General features: G+C 47.8%; 1 protein-coding gene across 1 annotated transcript; it reads left to right on the forward strand.

The window, feature by feature from the left end:
- Nucleotides 1-117: 117 nt before the first annotated feature.
- CCT7 (chaperonin containing TCP1 subunit 7) lies at nucleotides 118-15,080 on the forward strand. Its single transcript, XM_006096765.3, has 12 exons — nucleotides 118-286; nucleotides 5,661-5,814; nucleotides 6,454-6,560; nucleotides 8,079-8,204; nucleotides 8,862-8,914; nucleotides 9,246-9,417; nucleotides 10,912-11,076; nucleotides 11,832-12,020; nucleotides 12,613-12,710; nucleotides 13,072-13,204; nucleotides 13,676-13,882; nucleotides 14,691-15,080. Exons 1-12 carry the CDS (start codon nucleotides 281-283, stop codon nucleotides 14,910-14,912), a joined length of 1,632 nt encoding a protein of 543 aa, XP_006096827.1. The 5' UTR covers nucleotides 118-280; the 3' UTR covers nucleotides 14,913-15,080.
- The last annotated feature ends 3,174 nt before the right edge of the window (nucleotides 15,081-18,254 follow it).

Below are 18,254 nucleotides of genomic sequence, written 5' to 3' on the forward strand. Positions count from 1 at the left end.
GAAAAAAAAAAAAGGGCACGACCAAAATGTGGCGAATCTTCCATAACCAAAGTTTCTTGCCAGAGAGCCCTCCGAGGCTCCGCCTCTAGCCTTTCTAGCCACACCGACTCTCTGCTAGCGAACCATAGAGTAACGGAAGTGACCCGTCCCCTTCCTCTACCGGTTTAACGCTGGTCGAACCTTCTGGGGACTTATCTGGCGCAGGGCATTGTGGGGTTGCTGGGCGGCCCGGAGGCAGAGCTAAGGAGAGGAGTACCGGGCCACAGAAGACGCTTCCAAAATGATGGTGAGTGGTGTCTCCCGTATCCTTCGCCATCCGCCGTCTTCAGCCGCCATCTGGCCCGTGGCTGGCGCCGACTGGCTGGCACCCGACCCATAGGGCTCTCCTCTGCCTGCTGATCCTGTCCTCCCCGGATCTCCTGCCTAGGGGCGACCCCGGCCCGCCGCGGCCTGGCTGGGCCCACGCACGGAGCCAGGGCCCTTGGCGAGTATTGAGGGGAGGCTGTGGTCGACCGGGTGGGGACTACAAGTCCCAGGGTGCTTCAGGGCAGCGGACCCGCGTCGGGGACCCGGCTTTTGGAGCCCCCCACAGTCGGGACCTGTGTTAAACTATTACGGGTTGAACAAACATAAGCAGTCGGTGGCCAGACCTGGAAGCCCCGGCTGCCTTAGGAAATGCGGGTGTGAAGAAGGTGTGCTTCCTGGAATGGGCAGAGCGCACGGTCTCAACGATGGTCTCATTGTACCCCACCCGCCAGTTGGTGCATAAATGGCAGCAGACCTCTGCTCGCACATTCACTCGTTCACTCGTTAAACACATGTTTAGTGCCTAGTGAATGTGCCCCGCTGGTTGTTGGGGTGCACACTTCTCGGCCAGGAGAATGGGCAGGGCAGATGGCGATGCTGCATCAGAGGTAGGAAGATTCCGCTCTATCTCCGACCCTGCCTGCGCCTCCGGATTTGACATTAGACCAGAGTTCTCTAGTTGGCCACCTAACGAGGGGCCTCTTTTCCTAGATGCAGGGTGTTGGTAAGTCCTGGGCTCCACACATGGCATCCCCTTCCCTTCATAGTTGCAGGTACTTTTCACCGGCCCTCACCCTCGGAGGCACCTCTTGAATCGCTGTTGAACAGGGCCAGCTTTTAAGGCGGTTGTTTTTCTTTGGTTTATTTGTGTGGATTTTCTTTGGGGTTTTTTAAATTTTGTTTTTCAATGATAGTTTACATTCAGTATTATTTTGTACTCGTTTCAGGTGTACAGCCTAGGGGTTTGACAATCATACACTTTACAAAGTGTTCCTGGTAGTTCCATTACCCACCTCACCCTGAGGAGGTGTTCGAGGCAAAGCCATGACTGAGAGGCCGCTTTCTATGCACTTGGCAGTTCACTCGTTTTGGCCTCCCCCTCGGAGTCAGTTCTTGTGCCCCCCGTTCCTGCACCTTCTCCCTGTCCTGTTAGATGTCAAACTGACACCCAGGAGGTGTTCATTCTGCTACCAAATGCCCTATGGATCCAAGCTAGAAGGAGCCTGGTATCATCCGTTCCCTTCTCCCCTTCTTACCTCCAGTCCGGCCCCTTTTCAGTCCCTCTTCAGCATTACCTATTCCCGAAGGCGTCTGCATCTTCTATGCGGAGGCAGCGTAGGAGGGCAGTGGAGAGTAAGGGCTCCCGCCATGCTGAAGGCCTAGGTTTGTAACTCAGCTCTGCCCCTTACTAGCTGTGTGACTTTGATTTTGAGCATGTTATTAAATTTCTGGCCCTCAGTCTGTTAGAGGGGGTTAAATTAACCAATACAAAGTGTCCAGCATGTAGTAAGCACTCAGCAAGTCTTAGCTATTCTGCTCGGTGGTTGCTTGCTTGCTTCTCCCTGTAACCCATCTTCCTGCCAAGGCAACCATGAGTTGGATCAAAACCAAGTTTTGTCTAGTGGTAAAAACCTACACCAAGGGGCTCCAGACCACCACAGTGGGTTTTTCTGTTTCCCTCCTATATTGGCTGCTTATGTGAATGGGAAACTTCCGTCACCAAAAATCCTCCTTGCTGTCATCGAATTAGTCCTTGATATTCTAGAAGCCTTCTCTGCTTGGAAGGGAGGTGAAAGGGTCCCCTGAAACCTTGGTACATCTTGGATAGAAAGTATTATCCTTGCCTTTGGTGTTGAGCACTGTAAGCTTTGGAATATAAAGGCCTGTTGTGGTTTTGTAGAACATCATGCTTAATAATTTTTAAGAAGGATGAACAGGAAGATCATTAAGCTGAAATTACCATTCCTTCCATGATACCCTTGGCAGATCACTGGATTCTGCAATTATTTCTCTACTTGAATAAAAATGAGTGAGATTAAAAAGTAACTTGGGGCCCAGCCGGTTTGGCTCAGTGGATAGAGCGTCGGCCTGCGGACTCAAGGGTCCCAGGTTCGATTCCGGTCAGGGGCATGTACGTTGGTTGCGGGCACATCCCCAGTGAGGGGTGTGCAGGAGGCAGCTGATCGATGTTTCTCTCTCATCTGTGTTTCTAACTCTCTCTCCCTCTCCCTTCCTCTCTGTAAAAAATCAATAAAATATATTAAAAACAAAAAAAAGTAACTTGGGGACAGCCCTGGCCAGGTGGCTCAATTAATTGGAGTTTTATCCTATACACCAAAAGGTTATGGGTTGGATCCCCAATAGGGGCACATACAGGAGGCAACTCATCAATGTTTCTCTCTCTAAGAATCAGTAAGCCCGGCCAGCATAGCTCAGTGGTCGAGCGTCAGCCTATGAACCAGGAGGTCACAGTTCAATTCCCAGTCAGAACACATGCCAGGTTTGTGGGCTCAATCCCTAGTGTGGAGAGTGCAGGAGACAGCCAATCAATCATTCTCATCATTGATGTTTCTATCTTTCCCTCTCCGTTCCTCTCTGAAATCAACAATATATATATAGAAAAAATAAAAACCAATAAAACATGTCCTCGGGTAAGGATTAAAAAAATAATAAATTGCTGTAAGAAAATTTGTGTCTTTCCAAAGATATAATATGTATTCCTGAGATGAAATGTCTTATTTTAAAAAGTAACCTGGGGACAGAGCAGGGCTTTCCATAGCAGTGCCTGCCCCTGGGGAAATGATGGAAGAGGACCCATCCTCTTGACCTGATTGGCTCAGTCTAGCTCTGCCACCTTTCCCTCCCCATAGGATCTCTACCCAGCCTGTCATTCTCTAGGGCCTGCAAACATGGGGCAGTTGGGGACAATGGCCAGCTCCTTCCCAGCCCTTCTTGCTTTGTTCTGAAGAATTCTCAGTGAATGCAATGCCAGCACACTGCCAATTCTTTCCCAAAAATAAGAAGCCAGTGTATCTTACTTCATCCTTACTTCAAGCACTTTTGAGCATGTGTATTTAACGGTTGAATTTTCAGCACCAAAAGCTGCTGAATATCATTCCATATGTGGCCAAACCTAGGCACACTACAAATTGAGATTATTATAGCTCTTACCTTTGGGAAGCTCATATTTTAAGAAAGGATAGCAGTTTAAAAGCTGCGCACAAGAGGAAGCAAAGGCAGAGTTAGGGGCTCCCCTGTTGAGGACTCCCATTAGCTGTTGAGAAAGCCTCCTGGAAGAATTGTGGCTGTGAAGAATTCCTGGGCTGATGTTTAAGAAAGTAGTATTGGTACAAGTGGCAAGTGGCTCTTGTAGATGGGGGTACAGTTTGGAGGTGGAGGTGAGAAAGGGTCCACAAAAGTGTTGGATAAGTTAACCTGTTGGGGGCATAGAAGAATCTGTTGAAGGCAATAGGAAGGGAGTTGAGACTCAAGTTGGTTTTTTATTTAAAGTTACGACTTCATCTGAGGCAGAGGTGGACCAGAGAAGATTTGAGGCTGCCATGAGGAATAATTAGCCGGGACTGGGAGAAGGTGGGGTTTTCAGGAGATACTTCTTTCCTTACAGAAGGTGCAAGGGCCCAAAAGAATGCTGAGTATAGAGAAACCATTTCTTGAGGTGAGACTTGGGACACTTCCATGAAAAGGAAGGAATTTTCCCTCCACCCTATGCCTGGTCCCAGATGTAGGGGGTTATCTAATAAGCATTCTTTTTTAAAAATAATAATAATAATGTGTGATAAGCATTAGAGAAAAGAAACAGAACAGCAAATATACAACTCAGTGTCAAAAACCTCTTTACTAACACTCTCTTTCTCTTTAGAGTTTGTTGGACATCTTTCCGGCTCCTTTATGCATTTACATTTTATATCTTGCCTCTTAACTATTTCCTACTGATTTTTTTTAAAAATGTAAATCAGGTTATGCCAGTCCTCTGCTGCAAGTCTTCCCAGGGCTCCCCTTTGTAGGAGCATAATTTAAGCTCCTTAGCACCGTCTACAAGTGAGTATGTGGTCTGTTTCCTCCTGCCTCGTCAGCCTCATTCACTGCTCTCCAGCTGCACTGGTCAAAGGACTGGAACTTCTTAAGCAGCTGTCCTGTTAATAGGTGATGGAATCCTCATGGGCCACTAGCCTTTGTGGTGTGTGAATTCCTGACTCCTTATTGTTAGGGTGAGACAGTCCTTACTTGCCTGTGCCGCCCCCCTCAGGCACCTGAAGTACCCCTAGGGGTGGACGTGGGCAAAAGCTTTCAAACTTTATATTGCGCTCCATAACTACAGTTTAAAGCATAGCCTAATAGCACGCATATAACAAAGATTTTGAACAGTGTTTACCCTTAATATATTGTTTCATACAAACACTAATTAGTCACAGTCACTGGGAAGACTGGGTCTGGTCATGAACTCAGCGTTACATGTCAAGCTTGGATGCAGGGACAGGGCACTCTGGTTTGCTAAGCTGAGAGATTACTGTCTGTGTTAATAATCAATGGCTCAGAGGTATTTAAGCAAGCCCTTTAAAATAAGTATCCCTGACTGCCAGAGTTTCTAAAGCAGGTCTGCATATTAAACCTCTAGAGATAGTGACTGTTTTGGAGGCCATTGCAAAATAGGAAGAGAAAAACTTCTTTGGGGTATCTGATTGGAGATGAGTCACAGGAAGCTCTGTGGAGCCAGCATGAGAAATGGAAACGTTGCTGTGTGAATTAGATTTGTTGTCACTTTGTGAGGCAGACAAAGGTGCTATTTGCTTCTCTGCCTGACTGCTTTCCTCCACTCCAGCTAAACATTGGTAAAGCTGCCTGCCTGGGCATCTCCAGGACAACTCCTGAAGCTGTTGACACCTCAGTTTTGCATGGCGCCCCATCTACCTCTCTAGGATTAAGCTGTAATGCAGATAAGTGGATGTTTTGCTGGAGGGTGAATGCAGAGCAAGGCCTGCTGCTTCCTCCTGTGCCATGCCCTAATTCTTCAGAACAGAATGGGGTCAGAAGTTGAAAAGGCTATGCTCATTTAGCGGGGCACTGGAGAACACATCTCTATTTGATTTGTCCTTTTAAACAAAATCTGTTCTTCTCACACCATTTTCTAGCACACCTACCAGGTGTGCTGTGGTCTTGGCCATGTCTGGAGATAGGGGCTGTTTAGGGGGTAGATGTCGTGGACCGTGGGGGAATGTGATTTTCAAAGATATTTCAGTCATGGGGGAGATGGGAGCATTTTCCCTCGCCCTTCTCTCCTTATGACTCATTGTAACAGATGATTTTTAAAAGCAGTCAATTGCTTTCTTTTCTAGCCCACACCAGTTATCCTGTTGAAAGAGGGGACTGATAGCTCCCAAGGCATCCCCCAGCTTGTAAGTAACATCAGTGCCTGCCAGGTGATTGCTGAAGCCATAAGAACCACCCTGGGCCCCCGTGGCATGGACAAGCTCCTTGTGGATGGCCGAGGTAAGGCTGCAGGCTCCTCAAGGCATGTGCAGGACAAGGCTGCTGGGGAGTGCTGGGGCTAGCAGAGGTTGGCACCAGAAAACTTACTGCTTCAGATCTCTGAGGGATTGCTCACTATGAGGTGGCTCCACTTCATACATAGCCCTGAATGCTGAGCCCCGGGGGGATATATGGGAGAAGCTGGGCTCAGAAGACTGTTGCCTTGTAGAGAGATACAACCTAGAAACATGTGATCCCTCCCATTGTATCATGGTGCCAAGACAAAGGGCAAGTTCCCTTTTGTGTTTTAGTGTATTAATTGACATGTGAGATACCAGGGTATTCACTTGGTTAAGAATATCTAAATGATTACTCATTGTCATTTAAAAAATATTTTGTACATCCATCTGAGGTGTGCCAAATGCTGCTCAAAGAAAAGTAGGTGCTCAGAGTCTTTGGAAAATTGCCATGTAGGAAAGTTTAGCAGACTAGTGACTTTAGGTGGCCTTTTGTGCACAGAACTCTCTATAAAAAGATGAGCTTATTTGCACCATGGTGCCCTCTGCCCCATCCTAATAAAGGGTGCATGGGCTCCAAGTCCAACTAGAAGACCTTTTAAGAAAGGGTCTTTGAATTTTCACTTTGTGTGTTCCTTTGAAGGAAAAGCCACAATTTCTAATGATGGGGCCACAATTCTGAAACTCCTTGACGTTGTCCATCCTGCAGCAAAGACTTTAGTGGACATTGCCAAATCCCAAGATGCTGAGGTAAGAAAATCAAGCAGATAAGTTTAAATGGAGGTGGAAACACATGCCTGCTTGCTCCTTCACTCTCCTCTCTCTAAATGTTTTTTATTTTATATCTAAAATTATAATTTCAAAAGTAATACATTCTTGTAAAAATATTTAGGAGTTAATAATCTTTTAAAATTTGTACTGTTCCACTGCTTGTACCTGAGATCTTAGGACCTGTGCTGTCATTCTATGAGGTGCTAGGTAAATAATTTAACCTTCTAAGATAGGACTGGAAACTCTAAGGTTTCTGGTGTTCCCCCCTTCCCTTTTTTTTTTATGGGAATAAAATATACATAACAAAATTCATCATTTTAACAGAGACCATTTCTAATACTGGAGTCTTGATAATAAGTGTTGAAAGACAGGTTCGTATTATGTTATGAGTTATGTGAAAAGGTTTATTAGGACCCAGTAGCCTATAAAATAGTATGGCTTTTTTAAAATGAAAGTGAGAAGAGTCTGAATTTGACCTGTTAATGTCTTCAGCCAGTGAATAATATCTTCTGGCCAAGAATTTGGCAGCTTAGACCCTTTGCTGTAGTGACTCTCTTTCCCCTTGAGAATTATTTACATTACACAATAGATATAAATAAGTTGCACATAAAATTTTTCTAAATCAGAGGTTGGCCAGTTTTCTTGTGAGCTCTTATTCTCCCTCATTAAAAATAGGGTTTAGATGTCATCATAGAAAATGTCATGTAGGAAAGACTAGCAGACTAGTAGTCTGCTTATTCCAAATAGTGTTTAACATATAAAGGGTTTTGGCTGGTCCTGGGAGGTTTGTTTTAGTGCAGTAGTTCTCAACCTTCCTAATGCCGCGACCCTTTAATACAGTTCCTCATGTTGTGGTGACCCCCAATTTCATTGTTACAAATTGAACATAATTAAAGCATAGAGATTAATCACAAAAACAATATGTCATTATATATGTGTTTTCCGATGGTCTTAGGTGACCCCTGTGAAAGGGTTGTTCGACCCCCAAAGGGGTCGCGATCCACAGGTTGAGAACCGCTGTTTTAGTGGGATTTGGCTGGAAAATATCTTTTTTGTAAACTCCTGTAGTACTTTGTACTCCTTAAAGAATATATATGTCATGCCAATTGCTGCCATGGTTATTTGTGACATATAAGCATTGTTATTACAAGCATGACTAGATTGTCTTACTTATTATAGTGCCTTGTATGTAATAAATAAATTATCAGATAATTTGCATATATGATTTCCTATCCCAAGGAAACTTAATTGTCCAAATTAGTCTTCTTTGGGGAATGGGTCTGGCTGGGGAATTAATTTTGTACCTAAGGACCATTTGATGGGATGGACACCTAACTACCATCACGTTCTATTTATTGCAAACACCTATGCTTCCAAATTAAAGCTCCACACTCATTTAAACAGTGCCCAGTTGAAGTGGGTAGATTGCCTGAAAATGGAGTTGGGGCTTTATCCCTGAACATGAGAAAACATGAATTTCCTGTCATCCTCTTCCAGGTCGGTGATGGCACCACCTCAGTGACCCTGCTGGCTGCAGAGTTTCTGAAGCAGGTGAAACCCTATGTGGAGGAAGGCTTGCACCCACAGATCATCATCCGAGCTTTCCGAACTGCCACCCAGTTGGTATGGGAGTACCGGCTAACTTGGCCTTGTGCCTGGGCACCTTCATATTTCTCTTGGGATAATACCTGTACTGGGGGGTAGAGAAGACTGGGAAAAGTTCCTTGGACATTTTCTGTATTCTCCCTAGGAACCTCAGTCCTACCATTCAGTAGCTATTTGATTAGATATTTGATAGAGTGTGATGTAGATATGTTGTAGGCTCCAGTAAGTGAGAGCTATTTTTGTTTTTGTCTAGTACTTCATGGCACATCTTGAGATATATGTATATATTATATTATATAACATCTAATTAATATATAAAGTGCTAAAAATTTTGTAGATGTTTTTCATGAGCCAGAAGGTTTGGCTTGATCTAGTGTCGTAGCTTGTTTTCACTCATTTGTTTTAGTGTGTTACCCACATATCCAGAGCTAAATCCTGGGCATATTCTTACGATTCTTCAGCACTATAGCTATTCTACATTTCAGGCTATGGGAGTTTTCTAAACTATAAAGATTTATATTTTCTGGGCAACTGCGACATAAAAACATTGTTTCAGCTGTAGTGTAGAAATGCTTAAGATTTGGGAGTAAAGAGACTAGGGACTAGCAAGAGAGGTTGGCGTCCTCTTCTCCAGTTTGTAGCATGAGAGGCTCACTCAGCTTCTGTTCTTGGCAGGCAGTTAACAAGATCAAAGAGATTGCCGTGACCGTGAAGAAGGAAAATAAAGTGTAAGTTTGTGGTGGGACTTGACTCTCTATGGCCAAATGGGATGCAGAAGCATGTTGTGATCCCTGTGTGGGCCCCGGGGCTATTTGGCTCTTGCTAGACCCTGGCTGTGCCCCAGCCCACATTGCTCGAAAGAGGCTGGTAGACTATAGTTTAAAAGCTGTCACACATGTGGTCTTTGACTGCAATCACCATCTGTCACTGATAATATGCCCTAAAGATACAGAAGAGGTTGGTGAGGGCTGATTTTAGTGGCAGCCACCCCCACATTGCAGTAGAATCAGACAAGAGAGGCTGTCAAGGCCTGATGCAGGTCCTACCCTTACGTCCCAGGGAGCAGAGGAGGCTGCTGGAGAAGTGTGCCGTGACTGCTCTGAGCTCCAAGTTGATCTCCCAGCAGAAAGCCTTCTTCGCGAAGATGGTGGTGGATGCAGTAATGATGCTCGATGATTTGCTGCAGCTTAAAATGATTGGCATCAAGAAGGTGCAAGGTGGAGCCCTAGAGGTAAGCCTGCTGTGGCCTCCCCAGGAGGCTCCTGCTTTCACATGGACCCTTCAGACTGTTTCATATAGGAGGGGAGCGCACATGACAGGCAGGTTCGGGCTGTATTCTCCACACTGCCATGGCAGGCTGTGACTAGATATATTCTGTAACCTCTATAGACCTATATTTACTTGTCAGCAGAACAATGTGGATTGAACTGGCTGAGTTTCCGAATCTCAGTGCTGATGTGGGGGAGGGAGTAGGGCTATCTCTGACCCTCTCAATGAATGAATCTGAGCAGTACAGTTGATTCTTCTCTGTGATAGAGCCATGCTCTTCCTTCTTTTATTCATCCATTTTGAATAGATGATACATAGTTCAAATTGTATTAAAGGACCTGAGGAAAAAGTAAATATTCCCTATACCATTCCTGCCCTGGATTCTACCACTATTAAGTGTGTGTCCTTCCAGAATAATCTGTGCTTCTATAAACATGTGTAAATATTGCTTTTTTTTCTTTTCTTTTTTTATCCTCACTTGCGGATATTTTTTCCATTGATTTTTTAGAGAGAGTGGAAGGAAGGGATGAGGGAGAGAGAAAGAGTGAGGGAGAAACATTGACGTGAAAGAGACACCGATTGCTTGTCTCCCATCTGACTAATTTCTGCTGTCATCTTGATTCAGCTCAAGTCTCATCCTCTTTAGGAGGCTGTGGATTTGAATGACATGGGAGTCTGTTCACTGATAGGCTACAGTATTGTAGGTCAAGATTGTAGGTTAGCACAGACTTGGTCATTTAGTAGTTAAAAAAAAAAGAGAGAGAGACCTGAGATATGAATCTATAAGTCTCCTTATAGTGCTGAAGTCAATCCCAGGTGCAACATGCTTCTTATTATGCCCTGACAGTAACTTCAACCCACAGGAAGCTCTGTTATTGAAAAGAGGTAGAAGTTCATGTTTTGAGGGATTGAGATGTGGGAAGCTACAGTGATGGCCTGGGAACTGTGCAGGAAATTTCCTACCCTTATGATCTTTTGGCTTCATCTCCTGGGCAGAGGACGCGTTTAGGCTGTAGCAGATGAATGAATGTGTGTGTGTGTGTGTGTGTGTGTGTGTGTTGTATAGGTAGGGAGGGGTATGTGTAGGTGTGTGCAGTAGGAGATGACCGGGGGTTTGGTAGTTGGGATTGAAGGGGAAGAAGGCATTGGGCAGCCTATATCTTATTCATAAATGGCTGGCTCCTTTCCTGGCATGTAGGTAAATGCTTTAAGCACTATCCCTCGGCACTTCTTTGAAGGCCAGTCTTAGAAGACAGCCTGAACAAGCCTTTCCCATGCTTAGCTTCTTATTTTTCTTTTACTGAAGGGACAAATGGAAAGGTTTTGTTACAACAGTGAAATAAAGACATGGTTAACTCAGATTCACAGGAATGGACATGTGTGGTCCGACACACCACCAGCTTGCTTTCATTTCATTCCATTACTGAACTTTTGAACTGTTTATTTTTTTGAATAGGAGTCCCAGCTGGTAGCTGGTGTTGCATTCAAGAAGACTTTCTCTTATGCTGGGTTTGAAATGCAACCCAAAAAGTACCACAACCCAAAGATTGCCCTTTTAAATGTGGAGCTCGAACTGAAAGCTGAGAAAGATAATGCTGAAGTCAGAGTCCACACCGTTAAGGTAGGCCCCACCGACTGGCAGTGGAGTGGCAATGGGCAACGGTCTGGGCCAAAGCCTCGGCTCTTGTGGTTGTCTGTTTTCCAAGCTTCTGTGGATCCCTTTATCCTCCTGTCACCCTAAACATGGATGTCTAAATGCGGGGCCTGTGCTCTCCGAGTGACCTGGGCTGGAGGAGATCGGGAGATGACAGACCTGTTGAAATATTATCCTCTGGCCCCGAGAAGGGGCTGGCAGGGGCTCTCTAACTATACAGTGAGCCTAGTATTTTGATTCCTTTGGTTTGGGCAGATGTGGGCCCTCCCCTGTTAGACTGGGTCCCTCGCTGCAGGGACAGGTGTGCTCCCATCACTGACAGAACCAAGGCTGTCTCTGGAGTAGCGTTGTTACCCACCATCAGCAGGTGCTCTGGGGAATGTGTCCACAACACAGAACGGCCTTTGGGGGAAGGGGTCTCATCCTTGGGCACTCCATGGGTGAGTGCCTCAGAGGAGGCACTGAACTCTTTCTCACCCCTTGGCATTGCCAGCTCTGGAGTGGCTTCTAGTCCTGGGGTTACTTCCTGCTTTTGTGTTTGAAAGTTTTAGGTTCCCTAAGTTACCTTACAGGGTCCCTGTTTACTTGGACTGTGAAGAGCTATTCTGTTTATCCCTGTTAATTCCCAAATAGCACACTTTTACCATGGGAGATACATTTTAGCCCACTTTATATGCTACCTCCACTCCAAAGCATCCTCATCCTTTTCTGGGTCTCTTCAGGATTATCAGGCAATTGTCGATGCTGAGTGGAACATTCTGTATGACAAGTTAGAGAAGATCCATGGTTCCGGAGCCAAAGTCGTCTTGTCCAAACTCCCTATTGGGGATGTGGCCACCCAGTACTTTGCCGACAGGGACATGTTCTGTGCTGGCCGAGTGCCAGAGGAGGATCTGAAGAGGACAATGATGGTAACGCACTGTTCACTGGCTGCTTCGTGGCCTGGAGGGGTTTTCACTTACCTCTGGTGGGCAGGGTGCACAGTTCGGTTGGTGTGTCAATCCAGGCCTGTCTTCTTAACTCTTTTTGCCTTGGAGCACTTCATTGCCAGTGTGCATGTGCTCAGATATGAAAGTTACCTAACCAAAACAAGTCAGGGAACCCAGCACTAATGCTGTGATTAGCTGAATACACTCAAGTATTGATGCTTCCAGCCAGGTTTCCTTCCTTCTCCAGGGTCTCACCACAGTCGCCTAAGTCAGCACCGGTCCTCACTTCACTGCTGGGCCCAAAGCATCCTAGTTTGGGGAGGGCTCTCAAGTGAGCCAAAGGGTCCCCATCTCCTTTTAACTAGGCCTGTTTGCCCTTAGTTCTATTTTGTTTTCTTCTTTCAGAGGGGTGAGGGTCATCGAGGTCAAGGGTGAGGTGGGTTATCCAGTGCACAGGGCTATGGGCACCGTGGCAGAGTCCAGCATGGGAACTGGCTTTGAGACTGGGCGGCAGGAAGTTTGTTGGCCTGGTGCGAGCCTTCGCTGCTGGATGATCTTGCCTTGTGCTCCGCAGGCCTGTGGAGGCTCCATCCAGACCAGTGTGAATGCTCTGACAGCAGATGTGTTGGGCCACTGCCAGGTCTTTGAAGAAACTCAGATTGGAGGCGAGAGGTGAGCATCTGGGCAGAGCCGTGAGACTTGCCTGAGTCTGGTCTCCTGCCATGCTTTGGGTGTGGACAGCATGTGCTACTCTTTTTGAGTATTACCTTTTGGGGCACAAAGAGCCCAAATGTAGAGTGTTTGGGGAGGGAAGATTACATTGGGTCTAAAGTTTGACTCCATAATCTTTTATGTCCCATTGGTATAGCCCAGACCTTCCTAAGAAGGTGTCTTTTAAAGGTGGGATTGGGGAACCTTAGTGAGAAACAGAAGTGCAGCTGCTGAGTGTTGGGAGGGTTCGGTGAGGTCAGAACACAGCGGGCTGGCAGCAGACAGGAGCTCATGTGTGTGTATGATTTGACCCTGGATGTAGGTACAATATCTTCACTGGCTGCCCCAAAGCTAAGACTTGCACCATCATCCTCCGCGGTGGCGCTGAGCAGTTTATGGAGGAGACAGAGCGATCCCTGCACGACGCCATCATGATTGTTAGGAGGGCCATCAAGGTACTGGGCTGGTGGCTTCCTGCCTGCACAGCCCATTCTCCCTCCCAAGCCAGTGAGACCCTGGATTTGTGTGGTGATCCCTTGCCTGGGTGGAACTCAGGCCCTGACTTGCCTCACAAATCATAGAGAAATAGCCTCAGTCTCTCAAAAGAGGTCCTGCTGCCTTAAAGGCTACGACTTGTTGTGAGCAAACTGAGGGGCTGAGGCAGTCAGCCATTCCCGGGACCGTGCCAGTGTCCTCAAGCTACAGGCGACCTTGAAGATGGTCAGAAACCATAAAGTTCCCTGGTGGATGTGGGGATGTGCTAGACAAGGGCCATGTTTGGGCTTCCTGGGGCTTGGGAGGAGGGAAATAATGAGGGACCACTCTCTGGGCTGGGGGACCTACTGGCTGAGTGGCCCAACTTTCCTGTGGCTGGAGCTTGGACCAGGGGGACCACTGGTGTTGAGAGATGGGTCTGGTCTCTACAGAACGATTCAGTGGTGGCCGGTGGCGGGGCCATTGAAATGGAGCTCTCCAAGTACCTGCGGGACTACTCCAGGACCATTCCTGGAAAGCAGCAGCTGCTGATCGGAGCCTACGCCAAGGCCTTGGAAATCATCCCGCGCCAGCTGTGTGACAATGCTGGCTTCGATGCCACAAACATCCTCAACAAGCTGCGGGCTCGGCATGCCCAGGTGGGTGCTTCCTCTCCTTGGAGTCCAGGCATTTGGAGGGACGGGCTAGAATCTGTGTGGGCTTTCACCATTCAAACTCTGTGTGTTCAGCCCAGGTGACAGTGCTGAAACTAAACTCAGTACCAACAACTGTGCTTCCTCTGAGGGCAGAGGCAAAGCCACAGTGCCGGGACTGGAGGTCCCAGGTTTCTTAGTGCTTCTACCAGGAGTGATCACCCCTCATGGTGCGAAGAGAGGAGCCCTGTGGCCCCTGCCTGAAGGGAAGCACTCAGAGCCCTGCTGACACTCAGCCCAGCCATGGCTCTGCCACCTCCCCGAGAACTTTGTTTCTTCGTTTGTTATTTAGCAAATATTTCTAAGTGCTCGGCACTCTGACAGCAGCAATACCCAGTGAGCGACCTTGTGTCTGACTTGACGCTTTACCTCTGTGTCTCAGTTCCTCATCCAATGGGGACTGATGGAAACAGTGCGATGGTACAGTGAGACAAGGGATTGAAAGAGTTCCTCTTGAGAACCGTGCATCCTCAGGTGACCTGAGGTGGGGCCTCCCCAAAACAGGGAAATACCTAGGAGATGGCCAGAGCTCTTGTGTGCTCAGCACGTCCAAGGTTTGCGTGGTTGGTTGGCAGGGGCAGGGGTGGGAAAAAGGCGGACTTCCAGGTTCCTGTTGTCATGCCACAGGCCGATGCCTTCCTCAGGGAAGTGCCAGCAAGTTCAGAGTCAGGGTTCCTAACTTTTGGAGGGAGGGGATGCCAGAAGAAATTTCATAGCAGTTCCATGTACCACCCCTCTTTTTCCAATCTTTCAGGGGGGCGTGTGGTACGGGGTAGACATCAACAACGAGGACATTGCTGACAACTTTGAGGCCTTCGTGTGGGAGCCAGCTATGGTGCGGATCAATGCCCTGACTGCAGCCTCGGAGGCTGCGTGCCTTATCGTGTCTGTAGATGAAACCATCAAGAACCCTCGCTCAACCGTGGACGCACCCCCAGCTGTTGGCCGGGGCCGAGGTCGTGGCCGCATGCATTGAGAGGCATCCCACCCGTCACCTAACTGGCTGGCAGGCTGGCTGCCGGGCAAGCTTACTCTCCCTGTCTTGTCCTGGCTAAATGGTATGAGAAAGGGGTCGGGAGGGATTGGCCCACCCTGTTCTAACTGGCGGCTATTTAAATAAACTTCCAATTCACTTTGCAAATTATTTGGGGACAGGAGTTTTACTCGTAAATGTGTTGACTGCAGCTCTGGATTTTAGCTTTGTATGCAGTCACCCAAAAGGTAGAAAAATTCTCTTCCCTCCTTTGGGCTGTCTTCAATAGCCTCTGGTCGTGTAAAGGCAGAGTGTGCAGCAGGGAGCTCCACCTGAGTGGCCCAGGCCCTGAAGTTTCACTTTGGTAACTTTCTCAGTCCCACAAGTGGCTGGGAGATGTGGAGTCACTTCCTTTTCTCCAAAGTTTATCTTACCCAGCCCTGGCCTCGCCAGGCACCTCCCAGGATTTTCTAGGTTTGAGTAAACGTGTTACAGACCTTGTCTGCCCCTCTACCTCCATATTCTTTTGGTTCCATCTTTTGGTCCCTCAGTAAAGATCCTGAGGTTGAGGGCCTTGGAGGAATGTCTTAGGCCATATCCTTTAATATATTTTATTGATTTTTTACAGAGAGGAAGGGAGAGGGGTAGAGAGTTAGAAACATCAATGAGAGAGAAACATCAATCAGCTGCCTCCTACACGCCCCCTACTGGGGATGTGCCCGTAACCAAGGTACATGCCCTTGACTGGAATCGAACTTGGGACCCTTCAGTCCACAGGTCGACGCTCTATCCACTGAGCCAAACCGGTCAGGGTGGCCATATCCTTTTTAAACTGTAGTGACTCCTTAGCAGTCCATTGAGGGGGTGGCTGAAGGAGCACCCACCTGGTCTCATTAAGCTCCCTTCTGAACAGGACAAGTTTGAATTGGCCAGCACAGATCTATGGAAAGCAGGATCTAACTGCCTCTTGTCTGTGCTAGTCCTGAGGTCTGGCCTGCAGCTAGCTGTCATTGGTCCTTGTGGAAGTCATATTGAACCACTGAAGCTTTTGCTGCTTGGTACTGGGAAATGATTTTAAATATATATATATATATATAATTTCAGAGAGAGGAAGGGAGGAGAGAGAAAAACCAATGATGAGTGAGATTCATTGATCGGCTGCCTCCTATACCTCCCTACTGGACATCAAGCCTGCAACCCAGGCATATGCCCTGACTGGGAATCGAACTCTAACCTCCTGGTTCATAGGTTGACATTCAACCACAGACACACACCAGCCAGGTGTGATTTTTATTTGTTTTTTTTGTTTTTTTAATTCCTGAGTCCAACCACTCCCAATTAGATGGACTCAAAGGTGAAATGGGGTATGAGCAGATCCAGACTTTGGAATCCCACATCCTAACTTGATAGTCTTAATGTAAACTGATTTTTCTGAGTCTCAGCTGCTCTAAATGTATAATGAAGATAGGAACAGAGGGATAAGTGCTCATCTACTTATTTGATGCTAGAGCCACACAGTTTAAAGTATACACACCTGTTGGTTTTTCTGATTTTTAATGTTTCATACCTGAGTAATCAAATCAGTGGGGCGACCCCATTGGGTAAAATAGGGAAGTTGAAGCCAGACCATGTTGGGCAATTTGGTGTCTCCCTCGGGCTGAAGCCTGACTGGCTGATCAGAGCCTCCTGAGGATGTGGCCAGGCCAGTGAGGGACTGGGCAGTGCCTGCTGCTCCTGCTGTACTTGTGCTGGAGTCGTCCTTAAAGGTGGTCTCTCCTGGCTGAGGCAGAAATGGCCCCAAGGCTTGCTGTCCACACACAGACACCGAGGGGGAGTGAGCTGTGGCAGGGGCAGTCACCGGCGTGGCCTGCTCCAGTGACGTCTGCAGTCCCGAGACAGGTCTTCTGATGCTTCATTCACCCTGTTGATGCTGCTCTGGCCACCCACCTCTTTCCTGCTTCAGTGCACTTCAGCTGCAGAAAGGCTTGGTGACACAGACAGACAAATACGGCCACCTACCATTTATTGCCCTGAGGCAGATATTCCAGTTTCACCATCTTTTATTGGATACAAAGCCATAAATTTTCTGATGCCTGTGTGAGTCCTTTTAAATACATACACTCAGGTACATTCAGCAAAGGGCATCTATGGGTGACATGGAGCAAAGTGCTGGGATGGTGATGCCTGGTGTGGCAGAGAAGTGGGGCCACTGAAGGCCCCTGGGGACTGGAGGTACAGGCACCACTTAAGAAACAAAATCGAAAAATGCTCTCCACTCCTGCCTGATGTGCTTGGGGTGGGGGAAGCCACCCTCTCACGGCTCAGGCCCTTTGCAGCCTGGCTGTGCAGGGAAGGCAGGGCCTGGGGTCAGTTGTGGAGGTCTCCACCAGCAGTGCCCACTAGAGCCAAGCCTACTCATGCCAGCCAGGAGGCAAGCCTGGGTCACCTCAGGCCTCTGAGTGCAAGACCCCTGCCAGGGCAGAGCTGAGGCTGGAAGGCCAAGGCCAAGCCTCCCTGGGGCCATGCCAGTGGTGGCAGGTGAGGCTGGGCCTCATGTGGGGAAGCCTGCCTGATTGTCAGGGCGGTCTTGGGACTGGCCCGGTTCCCAGGGGTTGGGGAGGGAATAGGAGCTGGCTGCCTTAGTTGGCCCTGGTATTCTGATTTCTGATCTCCACCCAATCCTACACCTTATTCTCAGGCAAGGGCTGCAGAACACCACACTTGTCCAGGAATAAATACATATACACGATACACAGCAATATATACAGAAATGCAGGCCTGGGACAAGGCTGGGTGAGCAAGCATGGCCAGCAGGGCTAGAGAGATGTGCCAGGCCCCTTAGGGAGAGAAGTAACACTCACCAGGGGTGACATGCTGGGACAGATCCCATCAGTTTGAGTCCTCTGAGCACAAGGGCCCTGCACCCACTCACCATGTCTCCTGTTATCACCCCAAGTCCAGCAGGAACTGGGTCTTTGGCACCGATAGTCACTCTGTTAAGGTCTTCCATTTAGCGCCTTAGAAGGACTAGGATGTGGGCAGCTCCCACTTACGGCCCAAAGGACTAGAGGCAGGACCCAAAGACAAAGGATGGAGCCAAACCTTGGAGCCGCAGACCTTAGAAAGGAGGCAGCTTTTCTTTTTTTTAGGCAATTCCTGAGGGGCTGGCTCAAACTCCATAGGAATACCTGAGCTGCCTTGGTCCTTCAATGGTCTCTCCTGGCAGTTAAAGCCATGGTTCTGGGCAGCCTGCTCCTCCCACTCTGGGATGCAGACATCTACAGCATCTCCTTTGTTCCCTGCCAGTGCAGAGGCGGCAGCCCAAATAAAGCATGACCAAACACT

This window comes from Myotis lucifugus, unplaced genomic scaffold (assembly GCF_000147115.1).
Source record: "Myotis lucifugus unplaced genomic scaffold, Myoluc2.0 scaffold_186, whole genome shotgun sequence".
NCBI classification, from domain to species: Eukaryota; Metazoa; Chordata; class Mammalia; order Chiroptera; family Vespertilionidae; genus Myotis; species Myotis lucifugus.